This window comes from Oncorhynchus keta, chromosome 26 (genome assembly GCF_023373465.1).
Source record: "Oncorhynchus keta strain PuntledgeMale-10-30-2019 chromosome 26, Oket_V2, whole genome shotgun sequence".
NCBI classification, from domain to species: domain Eukaryota; kingdom Metazoa; phylum Chordata; class Actinopteri; order Salmoniformes; family Salmonidae; genus Oncorhynchus; species Oncorhynchus keta.
The window spans coordinates 38,714,767-38,736,426 of NC_068446.1; the positions used below are offsets into that span (position 1 = coordinate 38,714,767).

Genomic DNA, 21,660 nt, shown 5'->3' on the forward strand with positions numbered 1-21,660 from the left:
GTTCTTATTCTCCATGAACTTTAGTGTCAAGCAAATTTCTGCTTGAAAAAGCTAACCTTGGCTTTTCTAACTCCCTGTGGATATTGGTTTCTAGCTTCCCTGAAAAGTTGCACACTGTGCTATCTAACCTCCAAATGAGCTTCAATGCCATACAACACTCCTTCCGTGGCCTCCAACTGCTCTTAAACGTAATAAAAACCAAATGCATGCTTTTCAACCGTTCGCTGCCTGTACCCGCACGCCCGACTAGCATCACCACCCTGGATGGTTCCGACCTAGAATATGTGGACACCTAAGTACCTAGGTGTCTGGCTAGACTGCAAACTCTCCTTCCAGACTCATATCAAACATCTCCAATCTAAAATCAAATCTAGAGTCGGCTTTCTATTCTGCAACAAAGCCTCCTTAACTCACGCCGCCAAACTTAACCTAGTAAAACTGACTATTCTTCCGATCCTCGACTTCGGTGATGTCATCTACAAAATAGCTTCCAACACTCTACTCAGCAAACTGGATGCAGTTTATCACAGTGCCATCCGTTTTGTTACTAAAGCACCTTATACCACCCACCACTGCGACCTGTATGCTCTAGTCGGCTGGCCCTCGCTACATATTCGTTGCCAGACCCACTGGCTCCCGGTCATCTACAAGTCCATGCTAGGTAAAGCTCCGCCTTATCTCAGTTCACTGGTCACGATGGCAACACCCATCCGTAACACGCGCTCCAGCAGGTGTATCTCACTGATCATCCCTAAAGCCAACACCTCATTTGGCCGCCTTTCGTTCCAGTTCTCTGCTGCCTGTGACTGGAACGAATTGCAAAAATCGCTGAAGTTGGAGACTTTTATCTCCCTCACCAACTTCAAACATCTGCTATCTGAGCAGCTAACCGATCGCTGCAGCTGTACATAGTCTATCGGTAAATAGCCCACACAATTTTACCTACCTCATTCCCATACTGTTTATATTTGTTTACTTTTCTGCTCTTTTGCACACCAGTATCTCTACCTGCACATGACCATCTGATCATTTGTCACTCCAGTGTTAATATGCAAAATTGTAATTATTCGCCTACCTCCTCATGCCTTTTGCACACAATGTATATAGACTCTTTTTTTTCTACTGTGTTATTGACTTGTTAATTGTTTACTCCATGTGTAACTGTGTTGTCTGTTCACAATGCTATGCTTTATCTTGGCCAGGTCGCAGTTGCAAATGAGAACTAGCCTACCTGGTGAAATAAACAAAAATATCACGGGGGCTGTTCGATGCTAATGCAGAACGCCATAGGATGTTTTTGTGTTGGTTAAGGGCAGTCAGGTCTGGAGCGAACCAAGGGCTATATCTGTTCCTGGTTCTACATTTCTTTAAGATGGTGAGGAAGGCATTAAAAAAACAAAAAAAACAGGCATCCTCTACTGACGGGATGAAGTCAATCTCCTTACAGGATACCCGGGCCAGGTCGATTCGAAAGGCCTGCTCGCTGGAGTGTTTCAGGGAGCGTTTGACAGTGATGAGGGGTGGTCGTTTGGTCGCAGACCCATTACGGATGCAGGCAATGAGGCAATGAGGCAGTGATCGCTGAGATCTTGGTTGTAAACAGGAGAGGTGTATTTAGAGGGCAAGTTGGTTAGGATGATATCTATGAGGGTGCCTGTGTTTACGGCTTTGTGGTGATACCTGGTAGGTTCATTGAAAATTTGTGTGAGATTGAGGGCATCAAGCTTAGATTGTAGGATGGCTGGGGTGTTAAGCATGTTCCAGTTTACGTCGCCTAGCAGCCAGAGTTCTGAAAGATAGATTGGGGCAATCAGTTCACATATGGTGTCCAGAGCACAGCTGGGCGCAGAGGGTGGTCTATAGCAAGCGGCAATGGTGAGAGACCTGTTTTTAGAGGTTTCTTTTTAAAAGTTGAAGTTCAAATTGTTTGGGTACAGACCTGGATAGTAGGACAGAACTCTCCAGGCTATCTCTGCAGTAGATAGCAACACCGCCCCCTTTGGCCGTTCTATCTTGTCTGAAAATGTTGTAGTTAGGGATGGAGATTTCAGAGTTTTTGGTGGTCTTCCTAAGGATTGCGTCCACAGTCTGAGTGTTCTGCTGTGTCCAGCTTAAGGGATGTAGCATCTTTAAAGGGGGCTGAATTTACTGATTTAGCCTCGCTTTCAATCATCCTCATTGGGAAATGCAACTGAGAATGAGATTTGGGTCTTGAAGGTGGGCTTTGGGGGGGTGTGTGTGTGTGTTCACACGTGGGAATCATTAGTATATTCACTCAGCAAAAACAGTATACAGTTAGTCACTCACCCTTCTAGATAACTTGAAACAGTCTAACCAGGTATTGTGTCTGGAAGTAGGCTAGCTAGCAAGAGCCAACTTCTTTCGCCAATTGGCTTCAGCTGGCGGGTCTGCAACCATGGCAAAATTGGTTTGACTTTGGATGGCCTATATGTGGGACTGTCAATATATTACACAACATAAATGGGACAACTGATTGCCCCTAACTAGCCCAATGGGGATATCCAAAGTCTAACCAAATTTACCATGGTCAGTGTCCTGGGAATTACGAATATGTCTTGTTCTCTGAATTGACTATCACCCAACCGAAGGAAAACTGTTACATACCCTTCATTCCGTGACATAGTCTTTTTTCCCCCTAATAATCTCACATTTCAGTTTTGGAAGAGACCTGGCTTTATGACCAAAATTATCTTACTTACCATTAATTGTATTTATTTGTAGTCAATTTTGACACTAGAATAAATGTTTCTGACTCATATCGATGCCACAGGCTGTTTATTTTTATTTTTTTATTCAGTCGCTCTTTAAACTCTACCATTGTAACTGTATAACCAGAACCATATTCTACAAGTTAGTGACTCATTGAACCTCTCCTCTTATCTCCTTTCAGAGGGGGAACCTCACTGCTCTGCTCTGTGGAGAGGGGGGGCTGGTGTGCTCCCTGGAACAGTTCCTCCTCCACAGCTTTAAGTCCTCGCGCCTATTTCAAAGGAGTGTGTTCATATGGGACTTTGTGGGTAAGTGTGGGTGTGGGCACAGAATGTGTTGTGTAGTAATGTAATTTTTCTCCATCTAGTGGCTAATTTTACAAGTTAAATGTTTAATTATTCAGTGTGTTAGTGTTGCACAGCATGATTCACCTAGTACCCCCAGTAAACCGCATCATCTTGTCATAGAAAATGAATTTCTAGTGTTCTCGTCACTCTATTTCCATGGTCCCTGTCCTTCTGTTTCACACACACAGAGAAAGTGGTGGTTTCCATGGAGACTGCGGATCAGATGGGTGACTTGCGTGAATCAACAGAACGATGTGACTCGCTGTGTCACTATGCCAACGCCATCAACGCTTCACCACGGAACATCGGAAAGGAGGGCAAGTTCCAGCTGCTGGTCTGCCTGGGAGTCAGGTGAGAGGTGAAAGTTGAAAGTTCAAACGGCAATGGAAAGGGAGATGGTAGGGGCCAAGAGGATTTAACATGTCACAGAACATATTTTGTAGAACAGATATGACTGTCTGTCATGCAGAATAGGGAATAATTCCAGCTCTCTACATCCTATTTCTATCTTCACATACTGAGTGTTGCATCTTTCTGAATAGGCCCCAGTTGTGTAAGACCGTGCAAGTATGACATGACGGATGCATTCTAACAGGGCCCTCTAATGAAAAATGTGAATGTCACCATTCTGGTGGTTAATTCTATCAGTCCTGAGTGACACACTTTCCCTTTCCCTGTAGCCCCTCTGAGCACTCTGCAGGCGGAGTGGCCTACAGCAGGACTGGTCTCCAAGGCCTCAGTCACAGACCTGACCCATTTACATCACACACTTTTATTTCAGCCAGGAATTTGGGCTGTTGCAGGCCTGCAGTTTTGGGGTAGTCAAAATGGTGGCGGTCAGTGCTGCTTTAAGATGAGGGAGGACGATTCTATTTTTTTTTAATGAGCACGGCATTATTTCTGTTACAGCATATTGAATGGCTGTCATTCAAATTCCCTTCCAATGTAACATTGACATTTTCCCTATACCCATCATGAGGTTGCTACAACCTAGCCTATGACTGAAAGTGGCTGGACACAGGTCGAGAAATTTGAGGTGACCGACAGTGACACATGCGCAGATGGTGACATTCAATACCGCTTTGCACACTCTTGCCTGCATCTCTGGTCTAGGGTGTAATCATTAGTCCCACTGTTGCAAACAAGAGTTTATATTGCTTCTCTTTTTAAGAAACGCTTTTCAACAGAATCTGCAGAATGAAAACACCCCTGATCACACGCAAACACTTTACTTTCATAGCAGCCACGCTGTATTCCTTCTCGCATCTATGCTCTTCTCACCTTTTTCCCTTTGCTTGTGGACTTCAATGCACAACACATCAGCTGTATGAGACCAGGCCAATAAAACTTTCCAAGCCAAACCATAACCGCTACACACATCCTACACCGTTGTCACCATATTAGCTGAAGTAACATCATAGTCAACACAGCTAATAGAACTAATGCTTGAGTAAACATGCTACAGTCATGCAGTACAGTTAACAAGCAGTTTAGCAGTTACACCACCAGGCCCTGCTGGCAAAAAAAAATGTATAACCAAAAGCTTACCATGGAAGTGTTGGATAGTTATAGCCAGCTAGGTAACATAGCATCACTCTTTGTTTGAGTAGGCTAAACTAGTTAGCTGCATTCGCTAGCTAAGTAAGTGGAAGAAGAGAAAAATATTAAATGTATACAGTACCAGTCAAACGTTTGGACACCTACTCATTCCAGGGTTTTTCTTTATATTTATTATTTTCTACATTGTAGAATCAGACATCAAAACTATGAAATAACACATGGAATCATGTAGTAACCAAAAAAGTGTTCAGCAAATCAAAATATATTTTGTATTTGAGATTCTTCAACATCGCCACCCTTTGCCTTAACAGCTTTGCACACTCTTGGCATTCTCTCAACCAGCTTACACCATCAAACTGTCTCTCGTGAGGACCGCCAGTATTTTACCAGTATGTCTACCACAGCATTCTGCAGCGATATGCCATCCCATCTGGTTTGCGTTTAGTGGGACGATCATTTGTTTTTCAACAGGACAATGACCCAACACATCTCCAGGCTGTGTCAGGGCTATTTGGCCAAGAAGGACAGTGATTGAGTGCTGCCTCAGATGACCTGGCCTCCACAATCACCCAACCTCAACCCAATTGAGATGGTTTTGGATGAGTTGAACCACAGAGTGAAGGAAAAGCAGTCAACAAGTACTCAACATATGTGGGAACTCCTTGAAAAGACTTGAAAAGCATTCCAGGTGAAGCTGGTTGAGAGAATACCAACATTGTGCAAAGCTGTCAAGACAAAGGGTGGCTACTGTGAAGAATCTCAAATATAAAATATATTTTGATTTGTTGAACACATGATTCCATATGTGTTCATAGTTTTGATGTCCTCACTATTATTCTACAATGTAGAAAATAGTACAAATAAAGAAACCCTGGAATGAGTAGGTGTCAACTTTTGTGTGTGTACATATTGATCTCTTTCTTCATCGTTTTAGGGGAAATTAATTTGTTAAACTCCTTTCTCTCTTGGAGTCAACTACTCACCACACGTTATGCAGTGCTAGCGATCTGTAGATTATGCTTTCAGTACTAGATTCATTCTCTGATCCTTTGATTGGATGGACAACATGTCAGTTCATGCTGCAAGAACTCTGATAGGTTGGAGGATGTCCTCCGGAAGGTAACATTACTGTGTAAGTCTATGGAAGGGTGTGAGAACCATGAGCCTCCTAGGTTTTCTATTGAAGTCAATGTACCCAGAGGAGGACGGATGCTAGCTGCCCTCCGGCAACACCATGGTGCTACCCTACAGAGAGCTGTTGAGGCTTCTGTAGACCTTCATTGCAAAACAGTGTATTTTAATAGATAATTTGATAGATAATTTGGTGATGTGACTATATTAGTATAGTTTTATCTAAAAAAGGATACCCTTTTTTATGTTTCACAATTGTATTTTGTTTATGAAATTCACTGATGAGGTTGGTGAGGCTTCCACCTCTGAGGAGTCTCCAGTGTAATGTAGGATACATAGCTGGCTGAATAACTGGGTAATGCCTTGTTCAGGCTGGTACCTACCTGGTAGTTAACTAAGAAACTATGTGGAAACAAGGTACCTACGTCCCAAGAATTCAACACAATTGCTAAACAACCTGTTACCAAATGGTAAATATTGACGTTCGTGTCAATGAATTTCAAGGAAACTGAAATGTAATAACTATGCAATTATTAGGCAATTGTTTTTAATAAGTAATCATTTCTAAGTAACAGGCTGTAAACTCAAACGTAACTAATAATAGTTTTATATTAAATTCATCTGGTTTGTTAATGGGTGTATATGGTCTAAACTTGATACATTTTCCTCATTCCATTTCATGCATTTGAGGCCTAATGAAAGGCGCTATATAATTAAGCAATAAGGACTGAGGGAGTGTGGTATATGGCCAACGCAGAGTTGAATAGGGCATGCGCAATGCAGAGTCCCTGGACACAGCCTTTAGCCGTAGTATATTGGCCATATACCACAAACCCCAGAGGTACCTTATTGCTATTATAAACTGGTTACGAACGTAATTCGAGCCGTAAAAATAAATGTTTTGTCATAACCGTGGAATACGGTTTGATATACCACAGCTGTCAGCCAATCAGCATTCAGTGCTCTTACCACCCAGTTTATAAATGCAATTAATTCATTAAAACAAACTAAAAACAACACTTGATTTGAAGTAAGTGGTCTGAGGTGCTTTGGTACACCTTGGAGCTTGCTTTTGAAAATGTGGCTTTATTACGATTACGATCTAGTCTTCTATATATTGCATCTATATTTTCCTGAGACAAGACTACCTACCTAGCTAGCTAGATAGAAACTGACCACTACTGGAAGAATCATCAAATTAAACCCACAAAGAATGTGCTGACTCAATTGCTTTTGTTGAATTTAAAATAAAATGCAAACTTGCATCTATGAGAACCTAGTCAACAGCTCCAGGTTCAAGTTGGTTTCCGAGCCCCAATTCCAGACCTTAACCATTTATAGCATAAATGCAAATCACTTTTGTTCTACACAATGCATTTCTGCTTGAGTGTTGCTCCCTCCTGAACAGACCTGTGGAGAAAAGGATTTGACCTTTAACCCTGTGTGTTGGCAGGGACCGGCTGCTGCCCCAGTGGCTCCACCTATTGGCCGAGTGCCACCTGACGGCTGTTCAATACGAGAAGTCAGCGCTGGTCCGGGATCGTGACGCCGTCCACACTCTCTCCCGTGTCCTCCACACCCTCCACGAGTTCCCCATCGCCCTGGAGACCGCCCTGGTCAAGGGGGTGGACCTCTAACCCCACCGCCGCTGAGGACATTGAAATGGTGTTTTATCCACAGACTGCGCAACGCACACGGGGTGGCTGGGCCTCAATAGTGTCGTGACTGCCTCTCCGTGTGTCCTCTCCTTCAGTTCCACACCGATCATGACCGGTGTAAGTAAGAAGTGTTACACAAGCCCATCATTGGGTCATCACTTCAATCCTGTCAGATCTAGTGAGGGAGAGGACACGAGGACAGGAAGTCACTTTAGACAATTGACATGCAGCCAGCAGAGCCTGCCTGGTCAGAACTGGACAGCTGAACTCTCACGACAAGAGAGGAAGTGACCATGGGAGACCTTTTTGGGGTGCAAGTCTATGAGGGAATGGAACACCGAAGACAAGCCACTGACCTGGCAGCTTCTGCAGGACTATTGCGTCATTTGCTGATGCATATGTCATATCCATTGAAGTCACACTGACTATACATACATACATACATGCATACATGCATACATACATACATACATACATGCAACTATAATTTTCATCCCCTCAAGTTTTATTATTGGAATGTGATACAAGCGAGTTGGCTGTTTGGAGTGTTTATCTGAATGGATAAATATATATATATAATAACTGTTGCCCTCACTTCTAAAACGAAAGTTGCGCCCCTACGTACGTACAGGAAACGGTGTTGCGTTTCTTATTTTCCTCATTTACACTGTGATCGGTCTCTTGGAGTGAGGCGGAGTGATTCCCTTAACCAACCAGCTTTGATGTCTCAGCTCACACTGTGAAGGGCAAGGGGGGAAAAAAAGAGTTGTGATGAACTTTGATTCCACCTACCTGTCCTGCTCCCACTTAACACAAGTCGTATTGCTGTTATGCTTGCCCTTGGCATATAAACCTGACATGCATGGCCATATCAGGGGTGTATTCACTATGAACCAAACAGCTCGAAACGAGGAGGGACTAAACTGAACGCTCGTTATGTTTTGCAACGGTTCGCACCAGTGTGCCCTAATAAATACACCCAATGTTTTTCCTTTCTCTCATTGATTCAGTCAGTCTCTAGCTACAGTTATTCTGCTGCCCGATTGTCTGCTGTATTATTATGGTATGGACATTGTGAATGGATTATTTCTAATCTAAAAAATTATGGAGATTAAAGATAGTTACTCTGCTCAAACTGGTGTATATTTTTGTTCGCCAACACTAGATAATAACTTTCCTGAATGAACCATCATAAATGCTTTATAAACTATAAATGTTATAAAATGCTTAATGTAATGCTTAAAAATAATTTAATAGTTTATGAATGCCTTTCATGAAAGTTGATGTAAAAACTTGAAATTTAAATTGTCTGTGCAGCAGTTGCCTGGTCCTGTACAGAGGTTTTATTTGACTGACTGAAGCCCAAGAACTCTTCTCAATGTTCCCTGACTCTGCCCTGTTTCTGTAGGCCAGTCTGTTTATCGTTCTATAGACTTTTTGACTCCTCCTACAGGATCATTCTGGCTTTGCTGACAAAAAAATAGAAAATATTGTTTTGAAATATTGAAAATGTTATTTTGGTCAATTAAAATGTTACGTTTTTTTGATACTGTGACTATTTGAACGTTGCTTTGTAAAAAGTTGTCCTTCAGTCATACAATGTTGCCATAGACTTTTCAGTTGGGAGGGGGTTCTCTATCATCTGTCTAAGTTTCTGTTGACAGAATTGCATTTTGTTTTCTAAATTGCTTATTTAATTGTAATTGCTTGGTCAAAACAGGTTTTTCTTCAAAAACGAGCTTGTAATATCAATATAATATCATGTGGCTTTTTTGTTGATAAGATGGAAATGTCATCTGCACTATTCTTGTCAAAACCGCAATGATGACAGCTCTAGCATTATTATTATTATTATTATTATTTGAAAACTGATATTCGGCTAATTACTAATCTATTATTTTCAATATTAATGAATTGTGTTAAAGATTAAAGTCTCTGCTAAGATATAAAACTGACTTTTTGTTTTGTCTGTTGACATTATTCTCACAACTAGGCAACGATGGGCCCTATCATTTCATGTAATGGTTGGTAATGTTGTTTTTTTAAATCATGTTTGTTTGGGCATACATTAGGCCTAGTTAGCCTTTGTCACAAAATGGCTTTAACTTTGACCATCATAATTGCACAAGCCATCTGGCATTCCATAGTAAAACGATTGGCTCCGCCTCTTTGCTTACGTTCTCCACTGTGCCATAGCAACGAGAGACGAGCCCCCTCTTCCCGCGCAATGTTCCCATCCTTATAAGGCCAGCAGACCGCCGACGCACTGAAACGTCAGCCATTTATGCAAATTAGGTTGATTGAAGAAAATCAGAAAATGGAGGCGTTGATGGAGCGCACGCGCAGTGAGTCCACAACTACCCAGTCCCAGACACAGCCAGCGAGACGTCAACAACAGAGAGCTAGCTGGTTGCTGGTGAATTGTGAGAGTAATTACATTGTAACAACTCGTGTTAAAGGTTATTACTTTGTATCAACTACGTTCGATTTGCATCAAGGTAAGAAAAGTGTTGGCTATTGTTCAAGAAGCTACTCAAACTGTGCAAGCTTTTGGTGTCTGTTTGCTTGGCTATTGTAGGCTATGATTTAAAACAAGTAAGCTCGAGTTGTTGTCCACTTGAGGGAGAACAATTAACATTGTCACCGTTAGAATTAAGCATTTATAAGCCTACCATATGCCTACTATGTTACCACTTTTTTTATAGGCTAGTTTAAATTGAAATAATAATTGGTGATACGATTGCAACCATGTTTAATGCAGATTTGGCCCTAAACGCATTGTGTCCCCTTGATTGTTTAGCTCTATGCCTTGTACATTAGTGTATGGTGTATTGATGATTAATTCGTTTTAATTGTGATTTTTGAATAGGTGTATTCATAGCTACTAACTCCATTTTTAAGTTTGCAATGTTGAAATATGCATGTTCCGTTTCTGATTAATGACTGCATAGTATACTGATGCAACTAATGCCCAAGTTCGAGCTCCCATCACGCCCACCCGAGATGAGTTTATACGCGATTACTCCGTGTGTCAACACATTCATGGATGCATCTATCACGACAAAACAAGTAGTAGCCTAACCAAATGATGGCAAGGTTAAACCACAATTCAATAACATTGGAGTACGTTGTCACTGTTAAAAACCGAAGCGTTGAACTTGGTGCGTGTTTGGAGGTGCACTGGCCAGTGACGCGGCATCGCTTAAATAACAAAGGGTAAAGATCACATTACAAGACTGTTCCGATGTATGATTGTATCGTTTTGGAGAGGAATATGTCCGTTTTCTGAAATAAGTTTGATAATGCGGTTGTGTCATCGACAATCGAGTTTATGGACCGGTAGACGACCGACGACGGGTTGAAAGGTTCCGTTTAAAATGGGTGCGCATGAGGCTGCTCGTGTGCCATGCTTCCTGGCGAAAGTGGGCGGTGAACGTATCGATTTACAGTACTCTTTCCTCGGTGGAAAGGTTATTTTTTTTATCATGACCGAAGAGTTTTTAGTTTTTAAACAGTCACTTTGAATGATTAACGATGTTAAGTCAGTTTTACAACTTTAAAATTCGAAATATTTCGCACATGATAGCGCATCACACACCCCGCCCTCATTCCCCCTTCCCCACCTTTGAAGTGTGTTGCCATGTAGAGTTACCGCACACAGGCCTACTGTATTATCCTGCTACTGTCTGTGGTCGTACCACTGCATTGTCAAGAGACCCGAAGGACTGCCGCTTCGATGGCAAAACAAGTAGCATGGGGGGCGCGGCTCACGATTTTGCCGCATGATTATTTTGAAGGCCTCCGTGTGCTTAGTGATGGGGTTTGCATGGCAACACAAGATAAAATCTACTTTAAATGTCGATTATAATTAAACCATACCCCCATTTTTTATTTTATTATTTACATTTTTTAAAACAATTTATTGCACCACAAGGTATTCACACAAGCAGGTCTCATCACATTAGCCTCTTTCATTCACTGGTCAGGCGGGTCTGTCCTTTAGCATCAAAATCAGAGTTTACAGGTTTGCCCTAGCTTACAACATATCATATTTTGACATATCGGTGCGGGAGCTATGCAAATCTCAGAGGGCGATAAGAGCGCGGCGGCAGGGGGACGTGTCTGACGTGCAGACAGCTGACCTATATTCAGTCCCATTTGGGTCAGAGTATGGCGCTCACTTTCATCTAGCGCGCTTAATTTCGCGAACCGTATAAAAAATATTGAATGTCAGCTATATCAACCATCTCCATATAGAAACACATTGAAATGTTAGCTTGTTGTTCCGCTGGTTGGTACACAAGCTGAATATTTTGCATAACGTTTGAATAAGCCATTAATATGGAGAATATATATAACCTCAAAATGTAACAGGCATGTAGGCTAACCATCGCCTGTTATAGGCCAATCCTTCTCATTATGATTATTGCATATATATATATATGTATATATATATATATTCATTTTAATAAACTGCAAATTGCCTTTGCTGTTTTGTTTTCGAAAACAGATGTTTGGCTTTCACAAGCCGAAGATGTACCGGAGTTTAGACGGCTGTTGCATCTGCCGCGCCAAGTCCTCCAGCTCGCGCTTCACGGATAGCAAGCGGTACGAGAAGGACTTCACGAGCTGTTTCGGGTAAGCAAGAATTTCTGACAATTACCGCGGCTTTATAGTCTATGTCCAAGTTGTAAAAATAGAATGACTGTAGTCTGCTGCAGGCATTGTACAAAATATAGTTGTTGTTTTTTTAAAATAACGGAGCGGAGTCAATGAAATGTCACATTCAGTTATGTTTCCATTGCGTATGCAGGAAACGGGTGTAGTATTTATGCATCCCAAGCACACACACTCACAATTACAAAAGTGTCCCTATGAGTTGACAACTACATGTGAATTCATCTAAAATGGTTTGAATAAAAATAAAATACGTCCTGGTAACCAAAATGTAATGACATTAGGAACCATAATATTGACATTGTTCACATTGTCCTGCTTAACCCATATTTCACACGTTTTCCCCTCATGTAGATTGTGTGAAACTCGGTCTGGTGAAATCTGCAATGCCTGTGTACTCCTTGTGAAACGATGGAAGAAACTCCCAGTGGGGTCTAAGAAAAGCTGGAATCATGTAAGCTCTTGATCTCCTCTTCACCACTCACCTGTCTGTTGAAAATGGTTATGAATAACACCAAAAAGAGAGGAGCTCCTCTCCTCCCATCTCCTTTTCTTTCTTATCCCCCTCTCTACTATTCTTCTCTCCCCTCCCCTCCTCTCTTATATTAGGTGGTTGATGCCCGAGGAGGCCCCAGCCTGAAGATGTCTTCCAGGCCAAAGAAGCTGAAGTCCCTCTCCAAGAGAGCCAGGCCAAGAGAGATCAGCCGACTGCAGAAAGAGCTGAAGAGAAACAGTATGTCCTGTTCACAATGCAACCATAAACATAATGGGGTTTGACCACTTCAGTAATAGATCAATGTAACCATAAGGACCCAATCTCAGTGCTTTTCAGGTGTTGAGGCACTGAGGCAGGTGACATTTTTTCATTTCACAAGTATCCTTGTATTGTAGCCTAACTGCATGTAGCCTAGCGGTTAGAGCATTGGGCCAGTAACCAAAAGGTTGCTAGTTCGACTCCCTGAGCCTACAAGGCAATTTACCCTAATTGCTCCAGTGTCGCCATTGATAATGGCTGGCCGTGGCCCCACTTTCCGAGGGTGTCTCAGGGGGAGTTGGGATATGCAAAATAGCACATTTTCAATTCACGCATGCATATAATTAGGTGGGTGCTTATAACGCTTGTATAAGACAAATATAAGCACCCACCTAATTATTATGTAAATATTCTGGCAGATTAGATGTTTCAAACGTTGTGTGACATTCCCACTCTGAACATACCCCTGCTGCGTTCTACCAAATAATGTACACTACAGTATAGCTTACTTCATCTATGGTTCTACCGCCTCTCCAGACTCTGATGCCCACAGCACCACGTCCAGTGCCTCGCCGGCCCAGTCTCCCAGCTACAGCAACCCCTCAGACGAGGGCACTGACACAGAACTCTCCCCTGGCTCCAGCCGTTCCCCTGTCTTCTCCTTCCTGGACCTCACTTACTGGAAGAGGTAAGGCTGGAGGATCTTCCCAGTAAACTACACTGAACAGAAATATAAACCCAACATGCAAAGTGTTGATCCCATGTTTCATAAGTTGAAATAAAAGATCCCATAAATGTTCCATACGCACAAACAGCTTATTTCTCTCAAATTTTGTGTAGTATTTTGTTTATGTAACAGTATAGACTTTACGTCCGTCTCCTCGCCCCGACCTGGGCGCGAACCAGGGACGCTCTGCACACATCAACAGTCACCCTCGAAGCATCGTTACCCATCGCTCCGCAAAAGCCTTACAGAGGGGAACCACTACTTCAAGGTCTCAGAGCAAGTGACGTCACCGATTGAAACGCCACTAGCACGCACCACCGCTAACAAGCTAGCCATTTCACATCAGCTACACTCACCCCCCTTTTGACCGCCTCCTCTTTCTGCAGCAACCAGTGATCCGGGTCAACAGCATCAATGTAACAGTATAGACTTTACGTCCGTCCTCCGCCCTGACCTGGGCGCGAACCAGGGACGCTCTGCACACGTCAACAGTCACCCTCGAAGCATCGTTACTAATCGCTCCACAAAAGCCACGGCTCTTGCAGAGCAAGGGGAACCACTACTTCAAGGTCTCAGAGCAAGTGACGTCACCGATTGAAACGCCACTAGCGCACACCACCGCTAACTAGCTAGCCATTTTACATCGGCTACATTTATATCCCTGTTAGTGAGCATTTCTGCTTTGTCGAGATGATAATCCATCCACCTGACAGGTGTGGCATATCAAGAAGCTGATTAAACAGCATGGTCATCACATATGTGCACCTTGTCCTGGGGACAATAAAAGGCCACTCTAAAATGTGCAGTTTTGTCACACAACACAGTGCCACAGATGTCTCAAGTTTTGAGGGAGCGTGCAATTGGCATGCTGACTGCAGGAATATTCACCAAAGCTGTTGCCAGAGAAATGAATGTTCATTTCTCAACCATAAACCGCCTCCAACGTCGTTTTAGAGAATTTGTAAGTATGTCCAACCGGCCTCACAACCGCAGACCATGTGTATGGAGTCGTGTGGGTGAGCGGTTTGCTGATGTCAACATTGTGAACAGAGTGCCCCATGGTGGCAGTGGAGTTGTTGTATGGGCAGGCACAAGCTACGGACAAAGAAAACAATTGCATTTTATCAATGGCAATTTGAATGCACATAGTTACCACCACAAGATCCTGAGGCCCATTGTCGTGCTATTCATCAGCCGCCATCACCTCATGTTTCCGAATGATAATGCACGACCCCATGACGTAAGGATCTGTACACAATTCGTGGAAGCTGAAAATGTCCCAGTTCTTCAATGGCCTGCATATTCACCAGTCACCCATTGAGCATGTTTGGAATGCTCTGGATTGACGTGTACGACAGCGTGTTCCTCTTCTCGCCAATATACAGCATCATTAAACAGCCTTTGAAGAGGAGTGGGACAACATTGCACAGGTCACAATCAAAAGCCTGATCAATTATATGCAAAGGAAATGTCACGCTGCATGAGGCAAATGGTGGTCATACCAGATACGGACTGGTTTTCTGATCCATGCCGTACTGTTTTTTAAGGTATCTGACCAACAGATGCATATCTGTATTCCCAGTCATGTGAAATCCATAGATTAGGGCCTAATGAATTTATTTCATTTTAATGTTTTCCTCATACAGTGGGGCAAAAAAGTATTTAGTTAGCCACCAATTGTGCATGTTCTCCCACTTAAAAAGATGAGAGGCCTGTAATTTTCATCATAGGTACACTTCAACGATGACAGACAAAATGAGGGAAAAAAATCCAGAAAATCACATTGTAGGATTTTTTATGAATTTATTTGCAAATTGTGGTGGAAAATAAGTATTTGGTCACCTACAAACAAGCAAGGTTTCTGGCTCTCGCAGACCTGTAACTTCTTCTTTAAGAGGCTCCTCTGTCCTCCACTCGTTACATGTATTAATGGCACCTGTTTGAACTTGTTATCAGTATAAAAGACACCTGTCCACAACCTCAAACAGTCACACTCCAAACTCCACTATGGCCAAGACCAAAGAGCTGTCAAAGGACACCAGAAACAAAATTGTAGACCTGCACCAGGCTGGGAAGACTGAATCTGCAATAGGTAAGCAGCTTGGTTTGAAGAAATCAACTGTGGGAGCAATTATTAGGAAATGGAAGACATACAAGACCACTGATAATCTCCCTCGATCTGGGGCTCCACGCAAGATCTCACCCCGTGGGGTCAAAATGATCACAAGAACGGTGAGCAAAAATCCCAGAACCACACGGGGGGACCTAGTGAATGACCTGCAGAGAGCTGGGACCAAAGTAACAAAGCCTACCATCAGTAACACACTACGCCGCCAGGGACTCAAATCCTGCAGTGCCAGACGTGTCCCCCTGCTTAAGCCAGTACATGTCCAGGCGCGTCTGAAGTTTGCTAGAGAGCATTTGGATGATCCAGAAGAAGATTGGGAGAATGTCAAATGGTCAGATGAAACCAAAATATAACTTTTAGGTTAAAAACTCATGTTCTCGTGTTTGGAGGACAAAGAATGCTGAGTTGCATCCAAAGAACACCATACCTACTGTGAAGCATGGGGGTGGAAACATCCTGCCTTGGGGCTGTTTTTCTGCAAAGGGACCAGGACGACTGATCCGTGTAAAGGAAAGAATGAATGGGGCCATGTATCATGAGATTTTGAGTGAAAACCTCCTTCCATCAGCAAGGGCATTGAAGATGAAACGTGGCTGGGTCTTTCAGCATGACAATGATCCCAAACACACCGCCCGGGCAACGAAGGAGTGGCTTCGTAAGAAGCATTTCAAGGTCCTGGAGTGTCCTTGCCAGTCTCCAGATCTCAGCCCCATAGAAAATCTTTGGAGGGAGTTGAAAGTCCGTGTTGTCCAGCAACAGCTCCAAAACATCACTGCTCTAGAGGAGATCAACATGGAGGAATGGGCCAAGATATCAGCAACAATGTGTGAAAACCTTGTGAAGACTTACAGAAAACGTTTGACCTCTGTCATTGCCAACAAAGGGTATATAACAAAGTATTGAGATAAACTTTTGTTATTGACCAAATACTTATTTTCCACCATAATTTGCAAATAAATTCATAAAAAATCCTACAATGTGATTTTGTCTGTCATAGTTGAAGTGTACCTATGATGAAAATTACAGGCCTCATCTTTTTAAGTGGGAGAACTTGCACAACTGGTGGCTGACTAAATACTTTTTTGCCCCACTGTATGAACTGCAACTCATTAAATCTTTGAAATTGTTGCGTTTTATGTTTTTGTTCACTATACATGCCCTGATAGACAGTATGGGCCAGTTTCCCGGGACACAGTTTAAACCTTGTCCGGGACTGAAAATATCAATTGAAAGTGCAATCGACCCCTTTCCAGTACACGCCACACTGACGTCACTCACAGATGTGCGCGACTCTTGGCTTCAGTAAGAAAGCCATCTGCGCATTTTCAACAGCCTAGATTTACATTTTTATTACTTCTGAACAAATTCACTTTTTTAGGTTCTCATACGCTACAATGATGTTATTTGGTTGTGAACTTCGCAAAATAACTATTTTGTTGCAGCAGTTGTTGGCTAGAATGCTAACGCTTATTGACATAGGCTGTTATAAAAGCTAGCCAAAGAGCCGTTTTACTGGTTGAAGTTGAACTATTTGTTTAAGTATAATGCAGTTTATTTGCGATGATGACACAAACATTATATTAAGCAGGACATTCATACGAGCCTTAAAAATCCAATTATAATCCAAAAGTAGAGTGAAATTTACTCATAAGCAACATGTAAATATAGGCTTTTTTTTGTGCTGGCATTCTATAACAACTCCCCCGTGCTCTACCACCAACTTGTGCGCATTGCCCTTGTGCGGCAATGTTTGGAAACACAGAATCGGGTATATGAAGTCGAGGCTTAATCTGGGTCTGGGGAAAAACATCCCTTTCTGTCCTGCAAACTCTGAGATGTAGAATGTTCATGACTGCCTTGTCCAAACGTTTCATTTAATACCTTTTGCCTACTTAAAATATATATATATATTTTTGGTTCTGGTAGATTGTCTGTACTTATTTAGTCAGTGTTTGTATTGATTTAGTGCGGAACAAATGTGGGAAGTCTTCTGATCCATATGCAGCCTCCCATATCCATGGTCACAAGTGTTTTTGAAGTGGATTTATTCCTCTGAGAGCGATGATAGTGAGGATGATAAACAGGAAGAATGTGTCCGTAAGTTGTATCTGAGTGACTGTAACTTGTTTCCTGTGTCCCCCATGTCCTGATAACACTCATACAGTTTCATACAGTCTTCAGTCGATAAGGTGGTACATCATTCATTCATTATCCTTTATGGCCTGTATGTGTGTGGCCACTCTTTCACAGTTTATTTAAAAACAATCAACTTCACACAATGCAGTGGTGTGTGTGTGTGCTGTGAGCTCATGGTCCTCCTAACAGAACACTGCATCTGTATTCTCCAGCCTGGAAGCTTCCTTGTTAATTTTCACCAGATGCGCATCCTCACCACTGCTCTGGTAGTTAGATAAAAGAGAGGGAAGAATGAATGAAAGAGAAAGCAAGAGAAAGAAAGAAAGATGAGCCATCGAAGGAGGATTTATTTTGTATTTTATATGTGCACATGCTTAGTGTCTGTAACAATAATTGTCTGTATCTCGAATGGTTGGATGTACTGTCTGTATCACAGGAATAATCCCATGCCCCTTTGCTCCTCCTCTAGGCAGAGGGTGTGTTGTGGGATCATCTACAAGGGCCGGTTTGGGGAGGTGCTCATCGACCCCCACCTCTTCAAGCCCTGCTGCCGCAAGAAACAACAGCGGCAGGAGCTGGAGGAGGAGGAGGAGGAGGAAGGGTACGAGGAAGAAGAGGTGGAGGTGGTAGAAGTGACGGAGGAGGAAGAGGAGGTGAAGAGGTCAAACAGCCAGAAGAGCTTAGAGACTCCTCAGCTAAAGGTCACCATGACAACACCTCAGACCGTTGAGGAGGGAGACTGGTGACGCTGCACCACAGTGTGTGCATCTTTGAGGAAGCCTTGGGAGTGCTTCTGGTTTACAAGCGCTTATAAAAATGAGTTAGGTCTGATTTCCTTCAGTCAACGAGCAGCTGAAACCCATTTTGACTTTTTTTTTTTCAGTAATTTTGTTTGTTAGTTTGGTATCTTGTGGACTGACTAAACCATCAGGTCTTATACTTGGTATTCTCCTTGTCCTGGGTTCATGTTCGTTAGGCCAGGCATGCAACGGAAAATTAGCTTTTCTTATTGGGCAAGTCATGTAGTACCTACATGTTGCAAATGTTCGAACACCTTTCTTGGTGTGTTTTTCTCCTTGACATGAAATGCTGTAGCTCTGACTGATCACCAGCATACCTTTTACAGGTTACAGTCGTACAGTAGCACTTGTATTATACTGAAACACATTTGCATTTATACCATTTTTTTAATTGATTCTTTATATGGGCCTGTATATATTTATATATCGGCCTCGGTTGAGAAAGGCCTATTCACAGCACCAACAGCCAATACACCACCAACAGCCAATACACCAGCCTTAATTTAGTGAGGGAAGGCAGCGCCAGTGTTTAGTCAGTGTTGGTACTAAGGGATGATATTAAAGGGACATTTCAAAAAGGTTCAACTTGACATTTATTATCTCCAGCATCACCCCAACATCAACATATTTAAAAACGGCAGGTGTCTATGTTTTGTAGTCTAAAGGACGCACACCATCTGGATTCCGGATGAAAAACGTTTGACATCGTGAATCTTTTTAGAAACAATTATGAGCAGGCAAAGGTTAGGAAACTAACTACCTGATCATGTCAAAAGTGTTTCTGGATTAAATCAGAAACACTTATCTTCCTCTATCTCTATAACTACACAACATTGAAGTGTGATTTTTTTTTCTTCACATTTGTTGAGGTGGTGCTGGAGATGATGAATATGAAGTTGAAAATTGTGAAATGTCCCTTTTGAGACATAATAGTTAGTGCAAGTTTGAGTTTTCTCCTGCTTATTATATGTTAATGGATGCCTTAGGCTTTCAAAATGAAGAGAAGCAACACATTAGTGAGTTTTGCATGAATGCCGAAGAAAATAACCCCTCTCATCCAAAATATCTGTAGATCAGATGCATAAGTCTAATAAGCTATTGCATGGCCTTAAAAGCATAACTACAATTTTTGTGGAAGTCTTTTTCGTATTTTCCAGACATAATGCCCCGAAGCCACAAAGTATTGTTTTATTTAAAAGGGGGAACAAATTCGCAAAATTGTCTCATCTGCTGTATTATACACCAGCAAATACAATCGTGACCAGTTCAGATCATGACCTATTCCTTCTAGAGTTCTAGAGCGTGGTAAACTTTTATACTAGAGTTTTTCTTACTGTCAGTAAGGGGACAGGATGATGTAATTAACACACACACACACGTTTTGTTCTTCTATCCTCGTGGGGACCTAACATTTATTTCCATTCAAAATCCAATCCTTAACCCTTACCGTAACCCTAAACCTAACCACTAACCCCTTACCATAACTCTAATTGTAACCCTAAACCTAACCCCTGAATTTAAAATAGCCTTTGTCTTCATGGGGATGTGGGAAATGTCCCCACGATGGAGAATTTCCATTCATTTACTATCCTTTTGGGGGTTTTCAATCCCCACAAGTATAGAAGAACCAACTCACACACATACATACATACATACACACAAACAGTGTATCTACTGCAACAACCTAGACCTACAATGTAATGTATACCATTTAGCAGACACTTTTATCCAAAACAACTTAGTAATGCATGCATACATTTCATGAATGGGTGGCCTCAGAAATCAAACCCTCTAAGTGTTCTCTCTCCACATGAGCACAACATTCTAAATCTGCACCCCTGTTGTCAATAAGTGTATTGTGTTTTTGATTGTTTTGAGGAAACGGTTTGCGTATTAGTGTTTTTGTTTTTTGCAGGACTTCCACATAATTTAAACCACATTGCCTCTTGTGGTGCTGCAGGTGTTTCAGATTTAAATGGATGGCCTACTTGTGATACATACAGTATATCAATGCTATTGATCTTTATTTAACCATTTTATACTTTTGAGGACTTATTGTGTTCTGAACTTAGGATTCCTCATTCCTTGGTTAGTTAAACAACCACGATATACTAGCATACATCAAACAACCAAAGCACAATTAAATTCATTCAATTTGAAATGCAAAACTGATAATTTCAATGTATTTTGTAGGCTATTAGTGGCATTAAAAGGACACTAAAATATTGTTTGTTTTAATGAGCCATAACATAGGGAGGATTGTATGTATGTGTACATATTTAAATGGAGGGTGACGGCTTTGTAGTTCAGTTTTTGTTATTTATTTCATATTTATTTGTATTACAGCATTTTCCCCATATTACTGTGTTCTGGTTTCTCACTGTAATAACTTAAAGATGTTACATTCAAAGTTTTGTAGTTCTGTCATATGATTAGCTTTAATGTAGCTCTTAAACGAGCAGTGTTCTAGTCAGAAATTCACAATTTATAACAGTATTTGTGAAATATTGGGATCAATACTTGTCTTTTTTTTATTTTTTTTTATCTACATTATCGTGTAGTATTTTATTATGTTATAAACAAACATTTGATTGGACCTGTACCTCCGTATCAGGTATCCAGCCTGTTGAAATATGAATTTAATTAGATGTATATTAATAAAACTTTACTTTTCTCTCATCTTTTCCCTGTGATGTTGCATATGACCTGAATATAATTTAAGTCGATTTAGCTTTACATTTGTCATTTAGGAGACGCTCTTCACCAGAGCAATTTACAATTGTGCATTTCTTAAAATAGCTTTAGTGCTTTAGCGCTACATGCATGTATTGTTGCTATGCACTTGCATTTATTTACCAAGTTTGCTCTAGACATTTTGTATTTTTATACATGATGATGTACTTTTTTTTTTTTACTAGTCTTTCAATAAAAGTAATTTTGTGAGTTTGAGTCTGGATTTTATGTTTTTGGCATGATTATTATATTCCCAAAAACCTTGTATGCTCCTTTATG

At 41.6% G+C, this 21,660-nt stretch overlaps 2 protein-coding genes across 2 annotated transcripts in view; both read left to right on the forward strand.

The window, feature by feature from the left end:
* Positions 1–9,390, forward strand: part of LOC118359364 (DENN domain-containing protein 5B-like) — a 39,480-nt gene extending 30,090 nt beyond the window's left edge. The window contains exons 19-21 of the mRNA XM_035737911.1: positions 2,912–3,038; positions 3,266–3,428; positions 7,222–9,390. Of these exons, the coding sequence (XP_035593804.1) occupies positions 2,912–3,038; positions 3,266–3,428; positions 7,222–7,405 (474 nt within the window). The 3' untranslated portion in view covers positions 7,406–9,390. The remainder of the gene's footprint in view (positions 1–2,911; positions 3,039–3,265; positions 3,429–7,221) is intronic.
* Positions 9,391–9,771: 381 nt separating this feature from the next.
* Positions 9,772–21,597, forward strand: LOC118359365 (SIN3-HDAC complex-associated factor-like). The gene is made up of 6 exons (XM_035737912.2): positions 9,772–9,924; positions 11,937–12,064; positions 12,458–12,557; positions 12,713–12,836; positions 13,395–13,545; positions 18,318–21,597. Exons 2-6 carry the CDS (start codon positions 11,937–11,939, stop codon positions 18,592–18,594), a joined length of 780 nt encoding a protein of 259 aa, XP_035593805.1. The 5' UTR covers positions 9,772–9,924; the 3' UTR covers positions 18,595–21,597.
* Positions 21,598–21,660: the final 63 nt, after the last annotated feature.

Coding starts and splice junctions, on each gene's coding strand:
- LOC118359365 (XM_035737912.2), top strand. CDS start 11,937: ATGTTTGGCTTTCACAAGCCGAAGATGTACCGGAGTTTAGACGGCTGT. Junction 12,558..12,712: donor CTAAGAAAAGCTGGAATCAT/GTAAGCTCTTGA, acceptor CTCTTATATTAG/GTGGTTGATGCCCGAGGAGG. Junction 12,837..13,394: donor GAAAGAGCTGAAGAGAAACA/GTATGTCCTGTT, acceptor CCGCCTCTCCAG/ACTCTGATGCCCACAGCACC.